Below are 14,722 nucleotides of genomic sequence, written 5' to 3'. Positions count from 1 at the left end.
ATATATATATATATATATATATATATATATATATATATATATACACACACACACACACACACACACACACACACACACATACATACGCACACATTGGTACAAGCATGGCTGTGTGGTAAGAAGCTTGCTTTCTTTCCACACGTTCCAGGTTCAGTCCCACTGCATGGCACCTTGGGCAAATGCAAGTGTCTTCCACTATAGCCTCAGGCCTACAAAAGCCTTGAGAGTGGATTTGGTAGAGGGAAACTGAAAGAATCCTATTGTGTGTCTGTGTGTGTGTGTGTGTTTGTGTTTGTGTGTGTCTTTGTGTCTGTGTTTGTCTCCTACCACCGCTTGATAACCTGTGTTTGTGTGTTTATGCTCCTGTGAACTTAGTGGTTCAGCAAAAATGGCTGATAGAAAAAGTACCAGGCTTTACAAAGATAATAAGTACTGGAGTCAATTCATTCAACAAAAAATTCCTTGGGGTGGGTGCCCTCAATTCCTCAAGCATGGCTGTAGTCCAATGACTGAATCAAGTAAAAGACAGTGATGAGGCTCCAGCTCAAGAGTCTTGGATGCGGGGTGTTCATGGAGTTAACCTAAGCCACTAATGATCCTAGTTTGCTTTTGACCTGAGGTGATCAGAAGATGGTCTCATGGTTAAAGCACAGAGGAGGGTTGGTGCTCTAGATATGTGTCACACTGCTGGCCCACTGTTGCACCAATTCACTCAGATGTCTATCTACAATGAGACTAAACAACGATACTACTGAGGCATAGTTGAAGACAGCCAGACATGCACAAGCCAATGGGAAGTTCTAATGAGTTGTTATTTGACATGCTAGAAATATCAGCCAAATCTCCACCATATCTGATAATGTAGACTTCGATACACTGCTTGGAAAGAAAAAGAAAGAATTTTCTTTTTTTTTTTTTGATCATCCATTCCATTATGGGGTGAACAGCAACAACAACCACCAGACATGCATTCATTATCATTTTGTACTTGGAGACATTCATTCCAGCCCATTCTTTCATGTTATCCTGCCATATTCTTAAAGAAGGAAAATTGCTCTTCTTCTTCACTATATATATATATATATATATATATATATATATATATATATATATATATATATATATATATATATATATATATATATATATATATATGCATATAAGTATTTTTGTGGGTATATATCTGTATGTAGGCATATGTATATATATATATATATATATATATCTACACACATACACATGAACACACATACATTCATGCACATGTACACAGATACTATAATTTACTACATTGAAACAAAACACACAACAATATCTTGAGACTGCCATGCTTAACTACTTCATTTATCTCCATCCCATAAAACTGTTTACAACAACAACAATAACAGCAACAGTAACTGCATATGACAGTACATGTTGCTATCTCATATTTATGTGCACCATGTCAGTAGTGAACGATGAATGGTGAATGAACATTTGCTGAGTAAATAATCGATTTGCTCTCATCTGAATGAAAATGACATTAAATAATTCTTCACTAGGAAGAATTATCAGTTTCAGATCTTCAGAGCACACTTTTATATCTGCAGTTTACGAAAGTTTCATACGGCATGTCGATGCTGAGGGAAAGACCAACTCACTACATAATATATATATAGTATGTTCAATAAAAATAATAGAGATGATCTTTAAACATCATCAATAACAATAAAACAGATTGATAAGTAGCTAAGGTGTTATAATACTGGCCTATGATCACTCAAATGCAAATAATAGCAGCCAAACTCCCCTTAAAAATATACCTTAACCCTTCAGATACCAAACCACCCAAGCCCACCCATGGATCTATGATATAAACTTCCTATTTTAAAGTGAACTAAATTAAAACCTTCCATAGAAATTTCATATTAATTTATGTCACAAACTCCAGTTTAATAATGATCAAGTTATTTTACTAAATTCTTCATAATTACCAAAATTAATTAAAACAAAGCAGTGTATTTTAGTAGGAATTTGGTAATGAAAGGGATAATGTTTTAAAAGGAGAATGTGATCCTACATACAACATGAATAAAAGACAGGAAGGTCATGATTGGAATGTATCTGTACATCTGCTCAAGCATGGCTGACCTGGAACTAAAGAATGTCAACAACTAGCCAAAGGGTTGATAGTTCATATTTTACCACTAGAATAATGGTTTTCTTTTGACAAAGTGTAACACACAATTTTGGATATTGTACTATTAACAGGACATAGATAGCATGACTGAGTGGTTAAAAAGTTCGCTTCACAATCATGAGGTTTCAGGTTCAATCCCATGATACAATATCTTCATGGAGTCTATTATCATAGCCTCAGGTAAACACAAACCTTCAAAGTGGAACTGGAAGTGGGTAGAAAGAAACGAACAGAAACTAGGCAGAAGCCATCGTATGTACCTATATATATATGTCCCTGTACAATTCATATGTCCAGCCTTGTCGCATATTGTGTCACACTGACATGAGGATTTACATTAACATTGATGTGAGGATTTACATTAACATTGATGTGAGGATTTACATTAACATTGATGTGAGGATTTACATTAACATTGATGTGAGGATTTACATTAAAGATTTGTGGAATACTCAGCCACTTAGACATTAATTCAATGAATAGGCTGTCAGTTTATCAAATAATCAAATGCTCATAATCAAAACCAAAAGAAGCTTCTTCAATATCAATCATCTTTATGTTCTTCTCTAGAGCATTGCTAATGACTAACAAATTTTCCCTGCATCCTTTTTAGTCATTAGACGATGGCCATGCTGGGGCACCACCTTGAAGAACTTTTAGATGAATGAATCAACCCTAGTACTTTTTAATAAGCCTGGTATTTATTATATCAGTCTCTTTTTGTCAAGCCACTATGTTACAGATACATAAACACTGGTCGTCAAGTAGTGGTGGGGGACAAACACACACACACACACACACACACATATATATATATATATATATATACACACACACACACACACACACACACACACACACATGAAGATGAAAAGGACAGAATAATCCTTTGGAATATTTTCATCCTATATATATATATATATATTTAGGGTGAAAATATTCCAAAGCATTATTCTGTCCTTTTAATCTTTTCTCAGACAATATACCTAAACTACATCATCTAATGATCTTTTCCAAGGCAGTCATGCGTGAAGTGAGGGTATCTGCACTTTACTTCTAGGAAATCAAGCAACTGCAGAGAATCTCCCTCATTTACTCAATGTAATTAGTAAATGGTGATTAAGCTAGTGATGCTAAGCTGTATGACACATTGATTTTTGGGGGACATAGGGCAACATTGAAGAATTTTCATGCAGTGTATCTGAGTCAAATCACTCAGGTAGAGTTTATCTTTTTTATAAAGTACACCTACTTAGCACTTATCAATTATACAGGCACAGGTGAAGCTGTGTAGTAAGAAGTTTGCTCTGTGATCACATGGTTCCAGGTTCAATCACACAGCATGGCATCTTGGAGAAATGTTTTCTGATGTAGACCCAGGCCAACCAAAACCTTGTGGCCGGATTTAGTACATGAAAACTGAAAGAAACCCATCATATATATATATATATATATATATATATATATATATATATATATATATATATATATATATATATATATATATATATATACACACACACATATAAATATATATAAATATACATATGTATACCTTTATTTTTGTCCACTACCACCACTTGAGAACTAGTGCTGGTTTGTTTATATCTCTGGTAACTTAGTGGTTCAGTGGAAAGAGACCGGACTGAATAAGTATCAAGATAAAAAGAAAAAAAAAAATCCGGAATCAATTTGTCTGATGAAAATCTTCAAGGCAGTACCCCAACATGACTGCAGTCTAATGACTGAAACAAGTATAAAAGATAAAAGGTTAATCAAGAAATTAAATTCAACCAAAACTAGAAGAGGGGTTAATAATTCTGGTACAATAAAAATAAATCTAACTCATAAATAAAGCAGTTGAAAGATTTGGCAAGGAAACCAAAAATCTTAATGGACTGGCATCCTTACAGCAATGAGCTTCATATTCAAGTGGTATCTATTTACAAGGAGGAAGGCTAATCTTTTGACAGTTAAATGCCTTGGAAACAGACACAACTTGGTAGTGATGATAGGATACAAATCATTAACTATTTCAGTTCTAAGTATATGGGGAAAATAAATAAACAGAAACTCAGCAGTATCAAAGCAAAGCAGTGTTTAGGCATAAGTGAACTTTAAGTCAGTTTAAATATGTTTGTGACACATTTCAACTTCTAAAAGCAAATTGACTGCAGTTACCCTGGAGAAAAAATCCTCTCTTATGTTAAAAGGTGTAAAACACCATATCTGCCCTGTACCAAAGAGAGGTAACTCTGGGCAGATTTTAAAGCCATAACTTTAACTAAAACCTCTCTTCAGTATTTTCCATTGATAATGGCTAAAGAGCTAGAAACACATCTAGGAATCCGAAAGGAGGCAGCACTGGGTAGATATGGTGTTTTTACACCTTTTACCATAAGATATTTTTTTCTCCACAGTAACTACAGTGAAATTGCCTTCAGAAATTGAAATATATCACAAACATACTTTAACTTACCTAAAGTTGTTGTTGTTGTTGTTGTTGTTGTTGTTGTTGTTATTGTTATTATTATTATTATTATTATTATTATTATTATTATTATTATTATTATTATAATAATAATAATAATAATAATAATAATAATAATAATAATAATAATAATAATAAAAAGCAGAAATGAATTTGATTCAAATACAACCCAATGAAAGTATTTTTAGGCACTCACTCAATCTGCAAAAAATAGCAAGGAGATCATTTTCAAACCATATGCACTTTTAAATAAAAGGAAGGACATATGAAATGATGTGAACATAGCTACTTCAGAAAAATATGGTATCATCATGACCAGAATGCTTTCAATCATATGTCTATTCTGCCAGGTTTGACCTAGGGCTAAACAACAAGACTAATGAGTGAACATATTGAATATATTCCCTGTCAAATGAAATTAGATTTCTTAGATATGCATATCACAGAGAATGTCTGTGATATCATAAAATGTAGACATGATTTGTTGATGAATGATTGGTGAACAGAATAAATTGTCTCCTCTACTTGAAATCCATGTCAACAACCATAGCCTATTTGGAATCAACTGTTTCAGTAATTGGCAAGCCATTATTCTCTGTAATGGTCTCTTCTATAAAAGACTTTGGATGGAAGTGATCACGTTAACAGAATTAGCAATGCTAACAGTTACTCTACAGACTGTGAAAACAAAGTAAAACAAAATGAAATAAAAAATCTCTTGAGAAAGGTTCTTCAGATGTCTACATACTTACATCAGTATTACACAGTAATTGCTCTACTGCTGAATGCCAACAAACTTTAAAGTTAGTTTCGTATCTGAACATTAATGTATGTTAAATTCTTCAAAAGTCTAGATTCTGGTGGGGAAATTGGTACAAGATGGAACATTAGTGGTTTATGAGATCTTATTTTATGTTATTTCATTCTATTCTATTTTATTTTTAAAATTAATTAAAGACATTTGAAAGAGACAAGTCAGAAATTAAAATCTAAAATTTTTAGAAATAGCAGAATGCCTTGTAGTCAAACATTTAAAGAGTCTTTTCATTAATCAAGCAAGAGAACAAAAAAAAATTGATTTAACAAACTCTATTCAATGCATAAGTAGCATTTAATATTCATTTCATTTGTTGCTCGATTATTTAATATAATTATAGAATTAGTCATAAATTCAAAAGAAAGAAATGATTTGGACAAAAACCCTGGCAAGCGAGCTAGCTTGTGAGTAATTTAATTGAACAAATAGAGAGAGACTTTAGTAAATTCTTTTAAGCTGAACATAAATTACTGATAAATCCCATTAGAATAAAAGTACTCTTGACTTAATCAGAAGTGCTAATGTTATTAGGAAAACAAGAGAAAAATTCTCAAGGGTGAAAAACAAACAAAAGCAAACATTTCACAGAAAGAAAACAACAGCGTAATAAAATAAGCAAATGAAGGTTCCAGTGGACAAGGAGAGAAACATCCATTCTCAGTACATACATACATACATACATACATACACACACACACACACAAATACATACATACATACACACACATATACATACATACATATATACATACACACACACACACAAATACATAATACACACACATATACATACATACATACATACATACACACACACATACATACATACATACACACATATACATACATACACACACACCCACATATACATACATACATACATACATACATATGGACAACGGACATTAATCGATGATGATGATATATATGAATACACACACACACATACATACACATGTACACAGACTAATTGATTTACAGAAAGTTGTAAATGCTCAATTTTAATTAAAGATACAATATATAGCTATATACTTTACTTGTCTATTAGTTGTTATCTGAGTTAGAAATCGTTCTTAGCATCTCTTTTGTTTGTATTTGATCTCAAAAGGGATAAAATATGCTTGTTTCAAGTGAATAGGATTTCAGATGTCATTACACAGAGGAAAACTGCAACAAATTACTTTCAGAAAGATCAACTGTGACAATTGAAATGGTAAAATAACAGATAGAAACGAAAACATTACAATTGTACATGATGCACAACATTTTGATAGGTATGTAGAGAGGAAAACAAAATAAATTTAAATTAGTTTTTATAGAATAACATGAGCCAAGTTACAACTGATGAATATCTAAACAGAATGGTTGCTGGTGGTGGTAGGGAAATGACTGAGATGACAGCATGCTGAATTAAACATGTAACATTAAGTTTTTGTCCCTTCCAATTCCAAATTCAAGCCATGTCATTTTTGACATTGTATTTCATCCTTTTGGGATTAATGAGATAAATACCAGTAATATACCAGTGATTTACTAGAGTTTTAATTCAATCAACTATAGACCTTCTGAATAAAAATTGTTCTTGTGACTAAATAAAACACACACACACACACACATATATATAATTACAGTAATATAAGCACCAAGCAGTGTTTAGGCATAAGCAAATTTTAGGTTAATTGAAATATGTTGTGACAATTTGCCTTTAGCAATTGAAATATGTCAGAGAAAAACTGGGCATAAGAGGTATCAGATGTGGTGTGCAAGAGAGACAAACATGCTGATATGGTCATGTGATGTGTATGGATGAAGACAGCTGTGTAAAGAAGTGCTGAGCTCTAACTCTGGAGGAAACTGAACAAGTAGACTCCGGAAGACATGGGACAAGGTTATGAAACACAATCTTCGAATGATGGGCCTAACAGAGTTGATGACAAGTGACCAAGACCTTTGGCGATATGCTGTGCTTGAGAAGGCTTATCAATCAAGTGAAGTCATAGTAGTCATGGCCATTGCCAGTGTCATATGAATGGTACCCACAAAATTGTAATTATGGCCATTGCTGGTAGCATGATCTTTGAATGCTAGGCCTCACAGAGGTAATGACAAGCAACCATGACCTTTAGTGATATGCTGTGCTTGAGAAGACTTGTCAAACTAAATGAAATCATAGTCATGGCCATTGTTGGTGTCATGTAAAAAGTACCCATTACACTCTCAGAGTGGTTGGTGTTAGGAAGGGCGTCCAGCTGTAGGAAACCATGCCAAATCAAACTGGAACCTGGTGCAGCCATCTGGCTTACCAGTTCCAGTCAAACCATCTAACCCATGCCAGCATGGACAGAGGACGTTAAATGATGATGATGATGATGACGATGATATATCTTGGCACACAAGCACTGGTTGTGAAAAAAAAAATTTCTGAGTAGCTTCTTCATATTTCCCTTAAGACATCCAATTTTAAGAAACCTTTGTACAACATCTTAAAAAGCAGGATTTTTAATCTTTTGTTTTTACTACTTGCTAAATATTTAAAAACATAGAAAAGACCATTAGAGAGATAGTTTCTATTGTCATAACAAAGGCAACCCATCTTGCACTGAAGTCACTAACCTGAACTTAGGGCACTCAGAAGTCATCATTTTCATTTATTTCAATGCACTCAAATGTAATTGGCTCTCACTCTTCTAAGACAAACGCAGCTCAAGTAAATGGTTGCCCAACCTGTGAGAAATAGTAACCAAATCTCCTTTGCATCACATACCACCAACGTCAGAAAGTACATATTGAATAATATGATTTTAGGCTCTTTACACATAAAAAGAGATGGGATGATCCTAAATGAAATATCTTTGATCACAGATCTGCTTGATCAGGGCTGGCTGTTACTGGTTAAGCAACAACTAACACAACTGGTAGAGAGGCCAGATCATTTGCTATTCTCAATTGTCTTCACCACTCCAGCTAGTTGTAAATGGCTATTGTGCAGCTTTTTCTAGGTTACTGGAATAAAAAGTAAGAGTACTGTATAATTACAAAGTGTTTTATTGGTTTGCAATGTTGAGTTCAAGTTCACCAATGGTTCTGAGCTACATAAAAGGAACAATCTGTGAGAGTATTCTTCAAAACTGATCCTGAAATCAGTTGAAATCACCAGAAGCTAACTCAGCAAAAACAAAAACAGTCCAAAATGGTAGAGAACAACAACAACAAAAGTTGGTGAACTCCATTTAGTAATATCAACTTTACATAGTCTGAGAGTCATTCAACAAGTCAATGAAGAATGATTATGTTATGGCTCTACCTGCTTAAAACAGCGACCAAATCTTCCTCAAATCACCCTCTACACTTTTTAAAGGCCACACTGGACAATGTGTTTAAAAAATACAAAAAAGAAAAAGAAACAGGAAGGTCTTAGCTGGAACACATTTTGTCATAGGTCTCCTCAGTCAGGGCTGACTTCAAAGTGAATAATAGTAATTAGGTATTTATTCAGTAAATTTTCATTGTAACAAATACATGACAGATATATTATATCTCCACTACAACCTCATATAGCAGTTCCTTGAATGAATCCCATTCCACCTTACTTCAAGGATAAGTAATGCGATAACCTTAAGGTATTATGTTTATTGTTCCTCATTTGAATATTCATTGCTGGTACTTCCTATTATCTAATCTATTACACTTTGCTGAATAGAGCAATACCCAACCCAACGAAGAGGCCTCTACATGGAACTTGATATGCAAGAAGTGGCAGGCAAATTTACAGCAAATTATGCTGTCTTAAAAAGAAAAAAAGGTAGGTACATTAGGCAATGTAATGATAACAATAAGAAGTTGAGATGGAATGCTTTTGATCATAAGTCTGCTCAATCAGAGATGAGCTAGGATAAGAAATAATAACAATGACAACATCAATGCTATACCAAAAAGAAATCTGAGAATGAGGCATGAATCAAAAAATTACTGGTCTAGTGCTTCTCTTACAGCTCACTGCTTTTCATATCTTAGTGACCTTAAGGAAGCACCATCAAGAATAAGTATTAAAATTTTGAAAACATATTTTTTTTATGTACGTCATAAAACTAACTCTAAATTTGACCGAAACATTTTTTAAATAAAAATATGGAATAAACAAGATCATACAGGACAAATAATAGTATAAGCCAATTTATGTAATTATAGATAATCAAGAAAATCATGACATCTTTATTGGTTTTTAGAAATTTAGAAATATTTATAGCAGAAAAAGAAATAAAAAGGAAAAAAATGCAACCAGAAGTAAATGGAAGTATTTGACAATATATATATATATATATATATATATATATATATATATATATATATATATATATATATATATATATATAGAGAGAGAGAGAGAGAGAGAGAGAGAGACAGAGAGACAGAGAGACAGAAAGAGAGACAGAGAGACATAAAGAGAGAGAGAGAGACAGAGAGACAGAAAGAGAGAGAGAGAGACAGATTACACTTTGAGAAACACTACTGTAGCATGTCAAGCTAATGGAATTACTTTTACTGAAATGGAAGGAACTCATTTTTGTTATGATGCAATGAAGGTTGCCAAATATTTAATTAATTAATTAATTAATTCAAATACAGCCAAAAATGCTTGGAAATTAATATTGGGTGAGAGTACTATGAAGAACTAAAAGAAATAATTCCTTATTATTATTGTGGTAGTGGTGGTGGTCATGTTTATGTTATTGTTGCTTTGTATAAAATTCTGTTCCAAGTCTCACCCAGAGACTTTATGTAACAGCAAGCTGGATGTTTTGCTATGTGTGTTATTCATGATTAGTAATGATATATATTACAGCAGAAGACTAGAGTCTAAGAACTAAGATTCCATCAAATTTGTAACATTTCAGTTTTAAGAGAAACAGATATTTTCAAGTTGACAATGTTTTTCCTAGAATGTGGATAGTATCCATGAGAACAACTTTTTCTGATACTTTAGGGTTTCCTGGTATTTGGCCATAGTGATTTAAGAGCACCATTTGGTTTTGTCTCCAAATTCTCCAATGATCATTGTTTCTTAGATGCCACATTTTTGATACCTCTATTTCAACGTGCTTATATTTACTTAGCTTCTCAAACGTTTTTAGAGAAGTGTTGCAGTCTGTTGGGTTCACATATCTGTGAGCAGACAAGTTTTGTCAATAGGATTTTTTAAATCTCAATATCAGGTCTATTGACCCATATAGACAATAGTTTGGATACCAAAGTTCAAAAGAATGGTAATAGAAAAAATAAAAAGGTAGAAGAGGAGAGAAATAAGAAGAAAGAGGAAGAAAAAATGAGAGAGAGAAGAAACCCCAGAAAATAAGTAAGGAGATAAGAAAGAATTTGGTGATCGTTTTAGCTATAAAGGAATTAGATCACCTCCCTCAAACCATTATAGTCAGACTTGTGTGTGTGTGTACATATACAAGCCTTGTGGAATGAAGATTGGAGATATGCCCCAAGTTCTCAACAACATGCATGAGTTTGACAAACTTGTCTGAAACTTACTAAATTCTTATGAGTGTGTGCTTAACTCCCAACATTATGATGTTGAGAAAATAAAATGGCTAATAACTATACAGAAAAGTGACTTAGTTCAAATAAGGTCGTGCTAATTTGCATATATCTGTTGGCTTCATAGCTATAAAGAAAGAGTTGAATTCTAACATCAGCACAGAGCCGCAAATTTTAAGGGAGAGAACAGCTAACAAAATCAACCCAATACTTTTACTGGTACTTATATTTTGTCTACACCGGATGGCTGAAATGCAAATTCTTCCCTCGCAGGATCTGAACTTTGAGCATAAAGAAACATAATTAAGTACACAGCTTAGTACTTTGTCCACTTTGTACCAACTTGTAACAGTTAACCACCCTCAACTCTTAAGAAATTATTAATATGCCAGCAAAGTAACAGGAGTAAAAATATTCTGAGAAGTGAAGAAAATTTTAAACATTATCAATGCAGTGTTGGGCTGTTCTGCTAAGAACTTTCATATATATATTCTTCAAATCGCTTTCTACACAAAGTCAATAATGAATATTTAAATTTTCAAGCTATGCTGATTTATTAGTAGTTTCACCCTTGGAGTGAGTGAAGTCCCATTTTCAGAATGGTTTACAAGCTGTTTCTTCTGAACATCACAGTAGCCAGAGTTGAATGAATTTTGACAGGATCTTAAGAAAGTTTGAAACTGGAATAAGTTCAGTATTTGAGCTGTATATCACATGAGTGAGTGAATGACAGCATGTTTGTATGTTGTGTGGTGTGTGAGAAAGAGACTCTGTGTGTGTGTGTGTGTGTGTGTGTGTGTGTGTGTATGTGTGCGCGCATGCACATGTGCGTGTGTGAGAAAGAGACTGTGTGTGAAAGAGACTCTGTGTGTGTGTGTGTGTGTGGACATGTGTGTGTGTGTGTGTGTGAAAGAGTGTGTGTGTATGTGTGTGTGTGTGTGTGTGTGTTTAAATCAGTTTCTAATAAGATGTACTTTATGTATCAAGTACTTTTTGTTTTTGTTTGTAAACATGAATGTTCACCAGTCTGTATAGTTCAGTACAATTGGAATTGGAAATTTCTATACTGTCTTGATGTATTATGTATTTGTATGCATATCCTAGTTTATCATCTGATGCGCAGATAAGATACACTTTATTATTTAACATTTATTTATGACATTCAAACAATCACGAAACAGAAATGATAGTGTGCCAAATTTAATGCCCATATGCAGTTGTTTCACCACCTGGAATTAGAAACCAAATGACCTTCAAATGTTATCCCACCATTTTAAAAATTCATAAACATAATGAGTAAAAGTATAGGCACAGGAGTGGCTGTGCGTAAGAAGCTTGCTTCCCAACTACATGGTTCTGGGTTCAGTCCCTCAGCATGGCACCTTGGGAAAATGTCTTCTACTATAGCCTCAGGCCAACTAAAGCCTTGTGACTGGATTTGGCAGATAGAAACTAAAAGCTTGCTTTTGTGTGTGTGTGTGTGTGTGTGTGTGTGTGTGTGTGTGTGTGTGTGTGTGTGTGTGTGTGTGTGTGTGTGTGTGTGTGTGTGTGTGTGTGTGTGTGTGTGTGTGTGTGTGTGTGTGTGTGTCACAACCGATTGACAACCAGTTTTGATGTATTTATTTCCCCGTAACTTAGCAGTTTAGCAAAGAGACTGATAGAATAAGAACCAGGCTTAAAAAAAAGTACTAGGGTCAATTAATTCTACTAAAATTCTTCAAGGTTCTGCCCTAGCGTGGCTGCTATTTAATGGCTAAAACAAGTAGAAGAATAATATAATATAAGAGGAGAGAAGACAGTTCCGTCTTACAAATCTTCTTTAGTGTAGCTTTACTTGATGTAATTACAATAAACTAATTTTATCAACTAGTTGGTAAGCCTAGTTCTTCTCAGGTGCAGATATGGATTATTGGCAGCTATTTCTTGTTATGTTATCCCTCATGTTGAGTTAGAGCTTATGTTCTCCCTTTTTTCATCTTGCCACAGCACTCACTGTCAGTTACAGTGGACAGACTTAGAAAAGTAACAGTGCATACAGAAACATAGTTTGCCTCTGACAAGAATCATGTCATCAAAGAGGTGAGAATTTCTCCTCAGATAAATTTAAAGATCCTGTATACTTAAACTAGTGGAATAAAAAATACATTACTTGAATAACAAAGAAGGGTTGGGGAAAGGAAGAACCCACCACAAGAATCAGTCCTTGTTGCAGTTTGGAGGCCTGTGAGCCTTACTGATCTTAAGAGCTATGCTAGCAGAGTAGTGCAAGCTCTTTATTGGGTCTCCCATACCAGACAGGTCAAAGGGTAGGGGCAAGACTAAAATGGACCATCTCTTCTCAGAGATAAAATATGGGTTTGTGTTGGGTCAATACCCCTACCTAATACAAAAAGCAAAATAACAGAAACACTGATGACAATTCAGATCTAACACGATCTAAGAGAGGAAAGCCTTTCTTCAGGGAAATATATGATGTAGTGCAGTAAAATCTGAAAGGATATTGAAGCAGAGTTGATAAAGGAAGGGTCCAACTGCAAAGAAGCAGATAAGATAACCCAGAATTGAGAAGGGTAGATAGAAGTCAATGCTGGTCCATAGGGAGCAAAGGTCCTAAGTAGCAAGTAAGAAAGTAGTAGATAAGAAAGACATCTGGTCATAGAATTCTGCCTCTTTAAATCTAATCCTACCCATGGAAAAAGTGGTGATGACATTGATGAAGTATTTGGAACTCAATGCTTATTTTCCATCCCTCTAAAGTCAATATAACTAATTTTAAATTTAAATCAACTGGAACTCCCCTCACCTACAAATTCATGAACTTCTGCCACTGTATCAATCATTATGCATTTATAACATCAAATAACAGTTGAATACTAATCTGAAAACTTAAAACAAGACTTCAGTGTTCCAAGGAATTTGAAATAAAATTTTAACAAAATACCACCTTAAAGTATAACAAGAATTCACAGGTGGCAAACCAAAATACATATTAATAAATATTTTAATACAAACAGCATCTTTGCCAAAGGTAATTTAAAAAAAGAGAGAGAGATTATTCAAACAAGACCTAATAATGGATAGATGATTTAAATTTATTGATAATCTTCAGGCCTTAATGTGAAATATTTTAAAATAGCAACAACACTTCAAAAACGAAAAAAATAGCATTTTTTTTCTTCAAATCTAACCAAAATAATGGATTTAACATCTTTTCTTAAACTCCAAGCAATAAAGATAAACAACAGAGAGGATTGATAACTGAGTGTATATAGTGCAAGACAATCATCCAAGAGATTAGCCGTTTGTATCTTGTAAAGAGTACAGTTTTGTGTCCATGGTTAAGTCAACTGTCATACAAGTGGGACCCATGGAAATTCCATAGAATGGAAAAAAATAAGAGGACCTATTTAAGAAAGAAAGGATGATTCCCATTTTTATAGCATTCATAGTTTAGCTTTCTTGGAATATTCTTGATGTTCATCTACATCCATTTCTTTACGTCTCCGTCGGTGTCATCTTTTTCCTTTTTTCATTTTATCTTTTCGCTGTTCCTCTCTGATCCATGCTCTATATCTGTGCATCCTTTCTCAGGCAGCTTGCAGCCATGTTTCTTGCAAGTCCAGAATTTAGGCTAAATCAACCTTTATAAACAAATAATTTTTTAAGTGAGCAGATGATAAATAACTGCATT

General features: G+C 33.8%; 1 protein-coding gene across 7 annotated transcripts in view; it reads right to left on the bottom strand.

Annotated features, from left to right (window-relative positions):
- LOC106877306 (all trans-polyprenyl-diphosphate synthase PDSS2) overlaps positions 1-14,722 on the bottom strand; it is a 904,956-nt gene that overhangs the window by 433,412 nt on the left and 456,822 nt on the right. Inside the window, exon 6 of one of the 7 annotated variants that reach the window (XM_052967130.1) lies at positions 14,426-14,672. The exons of the other annotated variants lie outside the window; for them this stretch is intronic. Coding sequence (XP_052823090.1) covers positions 14,658-14,672 — 15 coding nt within the window. The 3' untranslated portion in view covers positions 14,426-14,657. Of the gene's footprint in view, positions 1-14,425; positions 14,673-14,722 lie in introns of those variants that run through there. 7 annotated transcript variants of the gene reach the window in all.

This window comes from Octopus bimaculoides, chromosome 4, assembly GCF_001194135.2.
Source record: "Octopus bimaculoides isolate UCB-OBI-ISO-001 chromosome 4, ASM119413v2, whole genome shotgun sequence".
Taxonomy (NCBI): domain Eukaryota; kingdom Metazoa; phylum Mollusca; class Cephalopoda; order Octopoda; family Octopodidae; genus Octopus; species Octopus bimaculoides.
The sequence above is the reverse complement of the archived record's forward strand: the minus strand, read 5'-3'. Positions and strand labels throughout refer to the sequence as shown.